The 13,049-nt window shown below is 39.4% G+C and overlaps 2 protein-coding genes across 4 annotated transcripts; both read left to right on the plus strand.

Annotated features, from left to right (window-relative positions):
• Window positions 1-212: 212 nt before the first annotated feature.
• Window positions 213-3,953, plus strand: pus3 (pseudouridylate synthase 3). Of its 2 annotated transcripts, none has more exons than XM_014991172.2 (7): window positions 213-340; window positions 633-1,041; window positions 1,745-2,022; window positions 2,096-2,279; window positions 2,365-2,474; window positions 2,936-3,108; window positions 3,531-3,953. In XM_014991172.2, exons 2-7 carry the CDS (start codon window positions 634-636, stop codon window positions 3,794-3,796), a joined length of 1,419 nt encoding a protein of 472 aa, XP_014846658.1. In that variant the 5' UTR covers window positions 213-340; window position 633; the 3' UTR covers window positions 3,797-3,953. The 2 variants fall into 2 exon arrangements, with proteins under 2 accessions (XP_014846658.1, XP_014846659.1); XM_014991173.2 differs by having other exon boundaries at window positions 1,889-2,022.
• Window positions 3,954-4,851: 898 nt separating this feature from the next.
• dcakd (dephospho-CoA kinase domain containing) lies at window positions 4,852-9,859 on the plus strand. 2 transcript variants are annotated; one of them, XM_014991176.2, is made up of 6 exons: window positions 4,852-5,191; window positions 6,179-6,261; window positions 6,446-6,558; window positions 7,029-7,232; window positions 8,405-8,492; window positions 8,753-9,859. In XM_014991176.2, the coding sequence occupies exons 3-6, from the start codon at window positions 6,447-6,449 to the stop codon at window positions 9,036-9,038; spliced, it is 690 nt and encodes a 229-aa protein (XP_014846662.2). In that variant the 5' UTR covers window positions 4,852-5,191; window positions 6,179-6,261; window position 6,446; the 3' UTR covers window positions 9,039-9,859. The 2 variants fall into 2 exon arrangements, with proteins under 2 accessions (XP_014846662.2, XP_014846661.2); XM_014991175.2 differs by lacking the exon at window positions 6,179-6,261 and having other exon boundaries at window positions 4,853-5,191.
• Window positions 9,860-13,049: the final 3,190 nt, after the last annotated feature.

Genomic DNA, 13,049 nt, shown 5'->3' on the forward strand with positions numbered 1-13,049 from the left:
CAGTTTATCTAGCGTAGAGCAGGCTAACTTCAAATAATAAATCTCCATGGTAACAAATGTGTCATTGTTTTAGGGACACTAAATCAATGAAAGTTTAGATCTGGAACATTAAAAAAAATCCCACCTTAATCTCCTACCTCAGTTTCATCAAACAGCTCCCTGTCCTACTCTTTTTTCTGGTGGTTTCGTTGTGAACTACATTTCCCAGAGTCCTCTTCGGCCTGAATGTCCGCTTGCTAAAGTTGTCCGACTCCGTGTTAGCAGCAACACGGAGAGTAGCGTGTTCGTTACAGCAAGCCAAAGATTTGTTGGAAAGTGGAGATTTAACGGGGACATAAAGGTAAATTCGTAAATTTGTAGAGGTAAAAGTTAGAGCTTGTGTTAAACTTCTTAAATCCTGTTTCTATACCTTTTATATTAAGCTAGCAGCCTTGTAGCAATTCTGAACTGCGAATGAACTTTGAAGTTTTTTTTAACAACTTGATTTATTCAGTAAATTACATTAAATGTCAGCAGTATATTTTCTCCATGTTAAATCCCAGCATTACAATTTAATCTGTTTTAATATTTGGAAGCTTAATAATAGTTTTACGCGAATGTATGTTTCGTTTTTGGTCTCTTTATCTATCCAGCATGTCAGGTGATTTAATTCAGAGGATAAAGCTCTTGGAAGATGAACTGGAAAAGCTCAGGTCCCAGCTGAAGGAAAGTGCTGGAGGAGACATGGGAAGAAATTCCTGTTCACCCCCAAGTGAAAGCTCAGACTTCATGATGTCTGATGGGAACACCAGGAGCAGCAAGAAGAAGTCAGGCAAGGAGCGCCCCTTTGACTTCAGCTCACACCCCCGGCGCCATGTGGCTCTGAAGCTGGCTTACCTGGGCTGGGCCTACCAGGGCTTCGCTGTTCAGGAGAACACGGACAACACAGTGGAGGCCAGGCTGTTTGAAGCGCTGCTGAAGACACGGCTGATTCAGGACCGACAGAGCTCCAACTATCACCGCTGTGGTCGAACTGATAAAGGAGTCAGTGCTTTTTCTCAAGTGAGTTTAACGTGATGAAAATCAGTCCTCCAGATGCCTTCTAAAAGGTATACAAACCCGTTTATTTTAAACATCATTTATTCAGTTCGTTAAAGGTGACGGACAAACACAAAATGGATTTCTAATTCTTCTACAAATGAGACACGCCACCCCACAACTCAGGGTTTACACTCACACCTGAAAATGGTTGCAAACAAATGCGCAATTGCACAACCGAACGCCTTTGAAAAGTATCAGCAGAGCCTCCTGCACAATTATCAAGAATGCAGCAAGTGGTTTCTGTATGGCGAGTCAACAGCAAAACACTTGTCTTTTCCAGTAGCCATTCTAAAGCGGTAAAACCAGCTAATCGGGGAATCCTTGGGTTGCTAGGTAACGGCGTAGTGCCCATCAATTGTGATTCACCAATCGGGAGGTTTGTAAAAATGCTTATTTTCCAGACACCACAAAACATCAACTCATTGCCAAAAAACTTCTGGGAGGTATTATTTACACACTTGGCTGTTTTTTGAAGCAGTAGAGACCCATATGGAACTATAAAAATGTGCAAAAAGTGAATTTTGCCTGATAGGTCTCCTTTAAAGTTTGTGTTTGCAAAATGACAAAATATGGAAAACTTAAAGGGGTAATAATTATTTAAACGCTGCTGTGTGTCTTCTGAATGGGCTTTAACTAAATGATAATCGAGATCTCCACGTCCCAGGTTATAACCATTGACCTGCGCTCCTCCCAGTTTTGTGGAGGACTTGGCGTCACCCTCCCTGAAAATCTCGATCTCGGCACCAAATCAAAAGCTTCCGCCTCTGAGCTTCCGTACGTGAAGATGCTGAACAGGGTTTTGCCGCAGGACATTCGGATCTTGGGCTGGGCAGCCGCAGAGCAAGGCTTCAGTGCGCGTTTCGACTGCCAGTCCCGCACGTACCGCTACTACTTCCCCCGAGGGTCGTTGGATGTAGAGCTGATGGCAGACGCTGCAAAAAGGTGAGTGTAAAACTGTAAATGCTGATTTCACCCCATAATTTTTCTAATGTAAAGACCTTTTGGTGACCAACAGATATGAAGGGACGCACGACTTTCGCAACCTGTGCAAAATGGACGTGGGGAACGGGGTCCTGCAGTTTGAGAGGACCATCTTGTCGGCCTCAGTCAGGCCTTTGCAGCCCCAGCAGGTTTCCAGCGCAGAGCGATATGATCTGTTTGTGTTTGAGATCAAAGGATTAGCCTTCCTTTACCACCAGGTAATAAGAGCTTAACACTCAGGAGAAGCCGGTGCGTCCCTTAAAGTAGGGGGTAATTTGCAACTAACCATATGCCCTGCTGCAGGTTCGTTGCATGATGGCGGTGCTTCTTTTGATAGGACAGAAGCTGGAAGCTCCAGAGATAATCGATCAACTCCTGGATGTTGAGAAAAACCCCAGAAAGCCTCAATACAGGTGACAAAATGGTGACCTGTTGAGACTTAGGCTGCTTTTTGCTGATACAAAGTAGAATTAAGGTTATTGAAGTACCTTGAGTTTTTTTTTATCATCAGAAAAAGTTCAGGAGCTCTTCTTTTTTGAACCGGAAACAACATCAAACTAACAATGTTTTAGAATAAAAGAATACCCTTAACCTTTATTAAGTAGGATAGTAAGAAAAAAAAAAACAGAAATAAATAAATAAAACCCGTCTAAGACGATGTTTTTCATTTGGAGATATTTAAAAAAAACTTCCTGCTGAACCTTTGAAGCCAGTCCTGAGGAGAACCTTGGTAAAACCGCGAGTCTCGTCTTTGTGATCCAATAAGCTTGCTGTAGAGCCACCACTCCTCTGCAGCAAATAAAGACAGCAGAGGCGTTTTGGGGCGTCTTTTAACAGGAGATAATTTGCATAGGTTTGTTCTTCTGGCTTGCAGCATGGCAGTGGACTACCCTCTGGTTCTGTACGACTGCCACTTTGATGGTTTGACCTGGCAGCAGGAGGCGGAAGAGGTTAGCCATGTCCTGTCGTCACTACAGAGACACTGGACGCAGAGCGCCGTCAAAGCCCACGTTCTGCTCGGGATGATCCGGGGTTTGGAGGAGAGAGGTGAGGAGTTCTGTGTTAAAAATTGAAAAAAAAAAGTTTGATACTCTTAGATAAAATATATTGTGATTAATTGCCTCTATGTGGATCATGTGCTTTTTGGAATGGAAGATATTTAGAGCAAAAATATTTTTGGGGGGGAAAGGAAAGGCAAGAATTTAAGTCTCTTGGTGTGGACCATTTGCAGACACTTAGCAACAAAAAACTTTATTTTGAAGTTGTTTTTTTCTTTTTTGTTATGAAATGATGAAAATATGAAAAGGTTCAACAGCCAAAAATACTTCTGCAAAAATACTGTTGTCAACAGAGCCAGCTTTAAAAATGAAAGGAGGAAAAACCCTTGAGTCTTTTTAACAAAGTCCAAATGAATGCAGTGAAACAGTATTGAGTCATGTGCAAATTGGGTTCCTGCTCTCGATCCACAGGTGGCGTTTCTTCCAACCACTGCTGCCTGGTAGAAGGCAGCAGGCAGAAAAATTACCGACCGCTGCTGGAGCGTCCATGCTGCGAGAGCCTGGAGTCCCGAATAAACCACTTTGTTAAGAGAGGAAGACTGGAGCGAGAGGAAGGAGAGAACGGAGATGAAATGATCCACAGAGGGAAAAAATCCAAACACTCCTACAACGCGTCTTCTCCGTCTGGTTCCTCTCAGATTCCAAAAGAAACCGTGGAGCAGAAACAAGAGGATTAACTTTCTGTTTTCTGGGACAATGACTGACTTGCAGGATTTAATTTAGCTCATTTTTGTAAAACCCCAAAAAAAAAAAAAAGGGTTTTCTTTTCAGGAAACGGATTTAATTTTGTGCAAGCATGGGCTTGGCTTCAAATTAAACATACTATTGAGGTAATTCTTGTTTTCAGTTTTTCTCTTTTAGGGAAGAGATTATTAAAAATTTTATCTTTCATTTCAATTTCTTTTCCTCAAACAAATTCAGTTTGCACTGCAAAATCTCAGTGCTGTGTTTACGAGGCAAAAACAGGCATTGGACAATGAGATTCCTGCAGTATGATCATCTTAAGTAAAAATACCACAGTTTGAGGGTATTAATACAAGAATTTGAAAATATATATATATAATATGATCTATTTTTTCCCCCACTTTATCAAAATGGCAAGGTATGTTCCTAAAGTTATGATACTATAGCCTTTTTAAAATTTTGATTAATGAACTAAATCCAGAATAGAAACCTAACTTTGGTTATTTAAGTTAATTATTTAACTCATCCAAAAGAAGATTATAATAAATTTTTCTGAAAATAAAAATGTTCTTTTTTACATTTTACACTTAGAGAATATATAATTATTTATGCATTTAGTCCATTTATTTCAAGTGACATCAGTCTGGTGGAACTGCAGTCACAGACTTTATCATGTCACTACTCAGTCCCACTGTGGTTGCAAGTGAAGAAGTAGCATTATTGTGACGAAGTAGGAGTGGCAGTAGGAGCTTCTTAAAGAGACAGAGGATAATTTCTATACATCAAATTGCAAAGTAAGTTCATGTTTTGTATATACAGCCATTTTATAACAACTGAAGATAACATAGTTATTTAATTTTGCTGTAAAATATCTGCGAGGAAAATATATAATAATCCCCCCTTTTTATTTTATAAAACTGTGCTTTCCTTATAATTAAGATAATCTTATTAGTGTTTTGCGTTTAATCTACAAATTCTTAATTTAGCCTAAAAGCTAAGGTATAAATATTATTTTAAAAAATTTTTAAGAGGCGGAACTAATATTGATACAGGAAGAAAGCCCGGGGTCATATTTAGGTTGCCCTGGGAAAACTAATAGGTTACACTGCTAGCACTAAATAGGGTGCAAGTTAGAATATAAAACCATTGGTATCGCGCTATAGAACTACCTCCAACCCGTTTGTTCGTCTTCAGCTCCGACTGCGTTATTTTAAAAATGACGACTGTGTCGTTTGGTCGGATGTTTGTGGTCGTTTTAACCTGATAAACACTGTTGCTAACGTTAGCCTGTTAGCATTCCTGGTTGTTTTTAATGCTGCAGCACCGTGACCCTCCCCGGATTTCTACTGTACCTCAACTGATTTGACGATTCTCTAACTTTGAAAAAGGTAAATATGAAAAAGAATGAGATATTGACTAACTTAACGGTTGTGATTTATTATCAATGGCTCTGTAAGCAGTCATTGAGAAAGCGATTAATTATAATCTCTCCGAGCAGTTCAGGTTCTTCACGGGTTTAACTTCGCGTTCACTCGAGATTAACTTGGTTTATAACAATGTTTGGACCAGTGAAACCAGTTAGCCAGCTATGCAGAAGCGACATGGTACTTAATATGGGGTTCTCTTCTTTTCCATCAGGGGGCGTGTTGAGTAGACACTGAAAACAGATATGTTGGTATTTTGAGGATTTCCCCGCACCCCTTTATACGATAATATATTAGTATTTATTTTATTTTTCATGTTAACTTTGTATCTTTAGTAATATAATCACATGCGCATTTTATAATAAAATGTTAACATCTTGTTTATAAACTCGTTTATAAAATATTCATTTGTCATGTGTGTAGTAATTATTTACATTTACTTGAGCGACTTCTGTTTGCAGAGCCTGCTTTGTCATTTGGAGATGAAGTGAATGCACTGTAAACTATGTATTCTGACTGTATTTATAGTTGTATAAGTTCTTTTTTTTTCAAATACTAGAATTTTTGTCTGATTATAGTAAAAATTAGAATTTGAATAATTTCTTATGTGGATATTTTTGTACTTTTATCTGAGTAAAACTATGTTGAAGTACTGATATTCGTCTTAGGTATTTCTCTTTCCATTAGTTTGAGGAAACATGCACCTTTTTTTTCGATGTCACAGTTACTTAAAGTCCTGTGTTTTTACAGTACAATGCATGTTCACATGGCTGTTAACATGTTACATTTTTTTTAAAATCTGGTATTTATAATTATTTTCCCATCCAGCTTCTCAATTTCTCATGAATTAAGTTGTCTATGAGGACCGAGATTTTCAAAATTTCAATTTCTGTAGGTCATTTAAAAGACTAACATTTACATGTTTCCTTTTCTATCACTGATGAATAAAAGCATCCCCACAGCATGATGCTACCACCACCATATTTCACAATTGAGAGGCTGTGTTCAGGGCAATGTGCAACATCTTGACTCTGGTATAGTTTCTGCTTTTATTTTCTGTTTTATTCCTGAACAGTTGGATGCAATCTGCACTCCATTTAAGTATTAACCTAACCATTTATGTTCAAATTAACTGTAGAGGTTTAATTTCAAAATTGACAAAAGGAAAGCGCATATTGTTGTTAATCGTGAACGCGCCGTTCTGTGTGTGTTTGTCAGGATGTTCCTGGTGGGACTGACCGGGGGGATCGCCTCGGGCAAAAGCGCGGTTTCCTCAATGCTACGGGAGCTCGGCTGCCCCATTATAGATGCAGACGTGGTGGCCAGGAAAGGTAGAGTCAGTGTCTCTTGCTCCGTTTGCTCAATATCAACCGATCGTGTCATCCTCTGGAAGTCGTCTTCGGGCAACTTTGTCTCAAATAAAATGAATTCATTAAGACAAATGCTTGGAGAGAGTGTTATGAATCATGAAGGATGTCTCCGCTGACTCCAGGGATGATGTCTTAGTTATGTAGAGAAGATTAGAAAGGTCACAGAAGTGGGAGAGGAGTGTGGTGCTGTGTGTGTGTGAAATAAAACGAGGGATTATGCAAATTATATAATTACAGGCAAGTGATGAATCTGTTGCAAACTTGTATAAAATCCCACCCCTGTAGTGTTTACTCTGCTTACCGCTCATGCTTAATTTACCACTCTGGTTATTTCTGTAATATTTTAAGCACGTAGGTAATAAAAGAGCTGTTTTACCTGGTTGATCTTGTGACAGCATGACCAAACGTTTCCTCCTCGTCCTTCATATCAGTGGTGGAGCCGCACACTCCTGCCTACTCCCGGATCGTCTACCACTTTGGGCACGAGGTTCTGCTGGAGAACGGGCAGATTGACCGGCAGAAGCTCGGCCAAATCATCTTTGCCCACGAAGAGAAGAGGAGGCTGCTAAACTCCATCACACACCCCGAGATTCACAAAGCGATGCTCAAAGAGATCATCTTCTACTTCCTGAGAGGTGAGGGTGGTTTGTGTCTCGTTTTGGAGTTTACAAACAGAAATAAATAAATCACTGTACAGATGCATCTCTGTAAATTAGAATATATGTGTAAATTGCCTTAAAATGTCTGTATTTTAGAGATTTGCTACAGAGTGATGCATTTCTAGTGGCTTTTTTCTGAGCATTTTGATGATCCCGGCTTCCAGCTGATGAATACCTAAAACCTAATTTCTTACAGGCAACTTCCAGAAATATGCCTTTGAAAACTATATGTGAAGCGAAAAAAAAAAAAACCCGAAATCTTTATAAAGTAAAAAATGCTTATTGCTGCTCTGTTTATGTCTAAATAATAAACAGTTGCCTTCAGCATTTATTGTTGGTGACATGTTGCTTGGTTTCTGTCGAATGACAGAAGACATAAAAAAAAAAAGAAAGAAAACAGAAAGTTTTTCCACATTGTGTGACGTATACGCTCTGAGTACCTGGTCAGGTCTCTGTCTGCGTCACCTCTGGTGTCTCGCAGCTTCATTTTGACAAAACTCCGTTGACTCTCAGTGGGGTTCAGGTCCAGTCAGATTGCTGTCCAATTAAGCCGTGATACCGTGATGATTAAAGCTGATATTTGGCAGTGGGAACAGATGAGCTCTATCGGAAAATAAAATCAGGATCTTCATTAAGTTTATCAGAAGAGGGAGCAATAAAGTGCTCTAAAGTCTCCTGTGAGGCGTCTTTGTGTACTAATGAGCTGCCATGGATCAACACCAGCGCTTGACATGGCTCCTAAAATCATCACTGACTGTAGAAACGTCACACCTGACCTCAAACAGCTTTTATTTTGTGTCTCTTCGCTCCTCAACCAGACTCTGGAACCCTGGTTTCCACATGAAATGCAAAAAAAAAAAAAAAAAAAAGTCACACTGCCCTTTTTATTTGTGGTGCTTGTTTCTTCTCAACCACTTTTTTCTTCCACTAAACTTTCCAGTAAAAAGCTTCTGTAGAGCACTATGTGAGCAGCTAATTGTGTGGTTTACCCTCATTGTTTACTGCGTCAGTGATATTCAAATTCAGAAGAACAGACTAATGGGATTTCTTTTCTTTTTTTTTAAACTTGAATCATGCTCTGCTCTGGTTTGCATTCAGAGTGGAAATGTGCTTATATTAATAATTTCTGATCCATAATGACTCCCCAGGTTACCGATATGTGGTCTTGGATGTTCCCCTCCTGTTTGAAACCAGACGCCTCACCAGGTTTTTGAACCACACCGTGGTAGTTTACTGGTAAGATCACTCCCAAACTGGCTTCATATTTGAACGCTTCAGATATCTTAAGGTTTGAATTTTGAATGCACACATCTTGTAATGAAACCGCAGCGAGATATGTTTACAGTTTTAAATGTGTGTAAAATAAAAAACAAATTCTTTTGTATTTAATCAGCTTATCTTTGTCGGATATCAGGCTATTTGTTAGATCCTAAACGTTTTGTGGCGAAAGCAGAAACGGGAGTGATCTTTAAGAGGAAATCTGTAACCCTCTCCAGTGACCCTGCGACCCAGCTGCAGCGCCTCATGCAGAGGGACAACCTGACCCAGGAGCAGGCCGAGCAGCGCGTGGCAGCCCAGATGCCGCTCAACGAGAAGCGCGGCTTGGCCAACCACGTCATTGAAAACTCGGGCAGCCGAGAGGACACCCACAGGCAGGTCCTGCGGCTCCACACGAAGCTGGAGGACTCCATGGACTTCCTCTTAGTGAGGGTGATCGCCCTAGCTGCCACCGCCGGTCTGAGTGGATTGCTGCTCTACGCCGCCAAGCTGCTGTTGTCCTAACAGAGGAAACGGAGGAGAAGGAGGACGAGAAGAACAAGTCTAAAATGTGAAGCTGCGATTAGAGTCGAGTGAAGGCAAGTCGAAAGTACTGATGCAGTTTTCTGTGAAATTAGCTTCACAGCACCTTCCACTAACAGCGCAGCAGTGTGGCGCTTTATGTTGACAGTTAACACAGACCTAGAAAAACTCTGACAAATGGGGCTTAGTGTAAAGAATGCAGTTTGTTCTGGCTTTTCTCAGCAAGACTAAACAGTGAAGTTGATGAAGTAGAATCTCTTAAGCTTAGCATAAAAACAATTTTGCTATGAATGCAAACCAACCAAAAAGTTTACCCACTTTTTAAAACATGTTTAATTATTCAAATTGGACAGTGGATGATTTTATCATCTGACAATAAAAGTATCTTTTAATAGCTGCTACCTTTTAATCCAGATTTTAAGTTGTCATTAATTTGGCACCAACTCACTTTATATTTTTAGCTAAATGTTGGTGCTAGCCCCCCTCCCCCACCAAAAGTATGTTTTTAAAGTGGAAATTATATTAAAGAGCAAAGGAACTTCAAGGTGATGCATACAGAACATGCAATGATTGTATAATGATGGTATATTTGACAGAATGTAATTGACAATCCGTTTTTTTTTCCTCACTGGGAACAGTAGGAATTAGCAGATTTCACATTTATCACTGTATTTTCTTACACTTCATATGTTCTCTGTTGAGGTAAAAATCTGTAATTTTATTTTGTTTTTGCACACTTGTAACTAAAATGTTTGTAACCTGATATGTGTAACTTAAATATAACAGACCACACCACTGTAAAAGTGTCTCAGTGCATTCGGTTGTTCTTGTGTTTTAACAGAAAGTCTGTGTGTAAATGCTGGACACTCAAAGTGAACCTGGAAGTTGAAGCTAAAACGTGAAGTGCTCCCCCTAGTGGCTGGCGTTGTTCTGCCTACAAAAATGTAAAAAGTACACAAATGGTTTTAGCTCTTACGGTTGAGATGTGCAAGAAAAAAAGCTTACCGAAATGATGACCTTTTAAAATCTTCTTTTCACAGTATTTTTTTTAATATAATAAGCACTATAATTTCATGCACATTATTTTTAATATTTGATTGGAAGCGTTAAGCTAGGATGCTAATTGTTAGCTGCTATAATTTTGCCTTGCTAGTTTTTAAATGCGTGAGAGATTTTAAAGTGTCAGTATTTATTCTTCGGTCTTGAACTATCATTTAGGAATGGGAAAAGTTTAAAGGTAATGTAAAAAAAAAAATAATAATCCAGTGTTGTGTTCTTATAACAAGAAGTTAAATCAGAGAGTAGCAAATATTCATATTTTACATCTAAAGTCTTAACTTGACACTGAAACTCGAGGAATGAACGCGTTTAAAATCCAATGGTCCAAAAAAAGTAAATGTTTACCTTTGCTAAATAGCACAAACTAGTGAGTTTGATGTCACAAAAGTGAAGAAAAATAATTCATAAATGTAAAATTCCACTCCTGTCGTGTGAAACTGCACTCCATCCCTGTTATTCTTATTTGCCAACATTCCTAACCTCATCAGGGCTTTATGAACCTCAGCTGACAAATTAGTTCATCTCTCTTAACATAAAGCACATCAACCTTCAGTTATGTCTTCTAAGGGCAGGGCATTCTTCAGTAATCGTTTCCAGCAGGAGGATGTGTAAGTGACGGCTCTTCAGGAAAACACACGGCTCAATTTAGTGGACACATGTGAATGATGTCCTTGCTGTTGTCCACGTCGAGAGCCTGGATATGAAAATTCAGGCCCACAGGCAGGTACGTTTGCATCATTCTGGCACAGAGGATCAGTCTATGTGGCTCACTTGGCTCCGTCTGAAGCCATCTTTGGTCTGCTTGCTGTTTTTAATCAAGACGCTGCTGCGTTAATGCAAGCTGACTTGGGCTGAGGCATGCGGGGGCAGTCATCTGAGCTTGGACACATACAGAGAAGACAAAAATCACATGGAAGAATGCATAATAAGACTGGCAACATAAATCACACGATTCCACAAACAAGGCCTTTTTTTATTCATACATACACACATGTATACCTGCTTTTAAAAAAAGCAACAACGTTATCCCCCCTGTCTTCCTGCCCCTCAGATGCATTCTGGTTTTGCTTTTTTGTCACACGTAAATCTTCCTTTGCTGCTTTGCTTTTTCCGCTTGACAGCCTCAATCACCATTGCTGTCCACCAAAGGGTCCTCTGTCGCCTCGGTAACACACATGGGATTCCCCGAATGTGGCACGTTTGGATTTAATGTCCCCTACTTTCCTTAGGAGCACGGGATAACCTCAATTACGAATCCCCAAAACTAGATTCTCAAAAATGTTCAGTTCACTTGGGTGTAAAGATACGTAAAACCCACAAGACGAGACATGATACTGATTTTACGAGAACGAGATGGAACGAGACTTTAATATTGCTTTCAAGAAATCTTAAAAGATCGAATTATGCTTCAAATAAACCTTTATTATGCATTTTTGTATATCTGCCACAAATTCAACAATCTGATCTTTAGTTTTCTGATTTAATTTAATCTCTTCAGACCTTATGACAGACAGTTTTTTGATTATGCAAGTAGCTTAATGTACCCTTAGACATCCATCCAGCAGTTGCTGTAGCAATGGTTCCTGCATCTAAACGACTTGGAGGACTCATTTTTTGTGTCTTAACCGTCACTCTGTGGCAATTATGGTTCCAGCTGGAAACCCAAAATGCTGCCAAACAAATGGTTTAAGTGTAATCATAGTACTTACATCAGTGAGACAGAGATGAGCGTTATGGAGTGGGCAGCCCAGACTTTAAACTGATAGGAAACTCGTGACGGGACATTAAACATGCCGGTTCTGAATTTTAACCAAGAAATTATAAATAAAATGTATTCAAGAATCACAGCACAGGTGTCAATGTGTTCTGATAAGCAGCGGTTTAAAAACTAGATGTTAGTAGAATGACTCAAAGAAAAGTTAAATCTTTAAGAATTGTGCAGTTAATGTTGGCGTTTTAGAGGAAAAATGTAGATTTCCTCTCCGCATAGCGAGAACAAATCGGATCAATTTTTCATCATGTTCTCTTTAGAGTCTTTAGAGTAGTTCACAATGCACTTGCAGGTGTGGAAATAAAAGCTATTGTGTTGAGTTTTATCCACATTTTTAAAACAAACTACTGTTATTTTCGAGCAGAGCAGCATATACTAATACATCCTGAGCCTAGTGATATACTTGGTTTAGCAAGCAGACAGCTGTTCATCCATCTCTTGCTCCCACAAAGACCAGAAACAGAGTGTGAAATGCAGACTATATTTATGCACCAGCAAGTGTGACTGCTTTAGGGAAAGACGGGCGGTGGTGCCTCAATCTGAATGTAAAGTGGGTTTAATTTGGAAGGTGTTAAGCTAAGGGGAGGAGAAAACTTTAAAGATCCATTGTATCACGGTGAAAAGGATGTCCCGCTGCTTTAGAGTCTGCAATGGGTCTTTTCTAGGAACAAACCAAATAATTTACTAATGGCAGGGGGTAAACGCTTGCATAATGTCACCGTCACCTTCAGAGTTGGCCTATGGCACCATACGGTGTCGACATTTTGTAATCTCTTGTCTGAGTGGGTTTTCATCATCTCTCATGCTTATATTACTGCCAAACAATAATGCAATGTAGCTTTATCTAATTGCTACAGCATGATCTAACTGAAGCGTTTGTAAGATGTACTTTGAGTTTGGATTCAGGAGCTTAGTTTTTAGACAACATTCCCAGGTCCAGAGGATTGTATGTTTTCAGAATCCATCAGTGATTTGGCTCTTATTTTAGGAAATGTTATGTTTTATTACTGAGTAAATGGTGGCAGAAATGACTAAGTGTTGTATTGGTAGAAGCCTCAGATGTAAAGAAACTAACCTGCTATTTTAAAGGATCTTTAAAAGAATCAAAAGCTTTTATTCATCGCTGATCAGTTTTATCAAACTTTGAAAATTCTGTATTATTA

Source organism: Poecilia mexicana, unplaced genomic scaffold (genome assembly GCF_051168715.1).
Source record: "Poecilia mexicana isolate PSO_F unplaced genomic scaffold, ASM5116871v1 scaffold_19, whole genome shotgun sequence".
In the NCBI taxonomy this organism is placed as follows: Eukaryota; Metazoa; Chordata; class Actinopteri; order Cyprinodontiformes; family Poeciliidae; genus Poecilia; species Poecilia mexicana.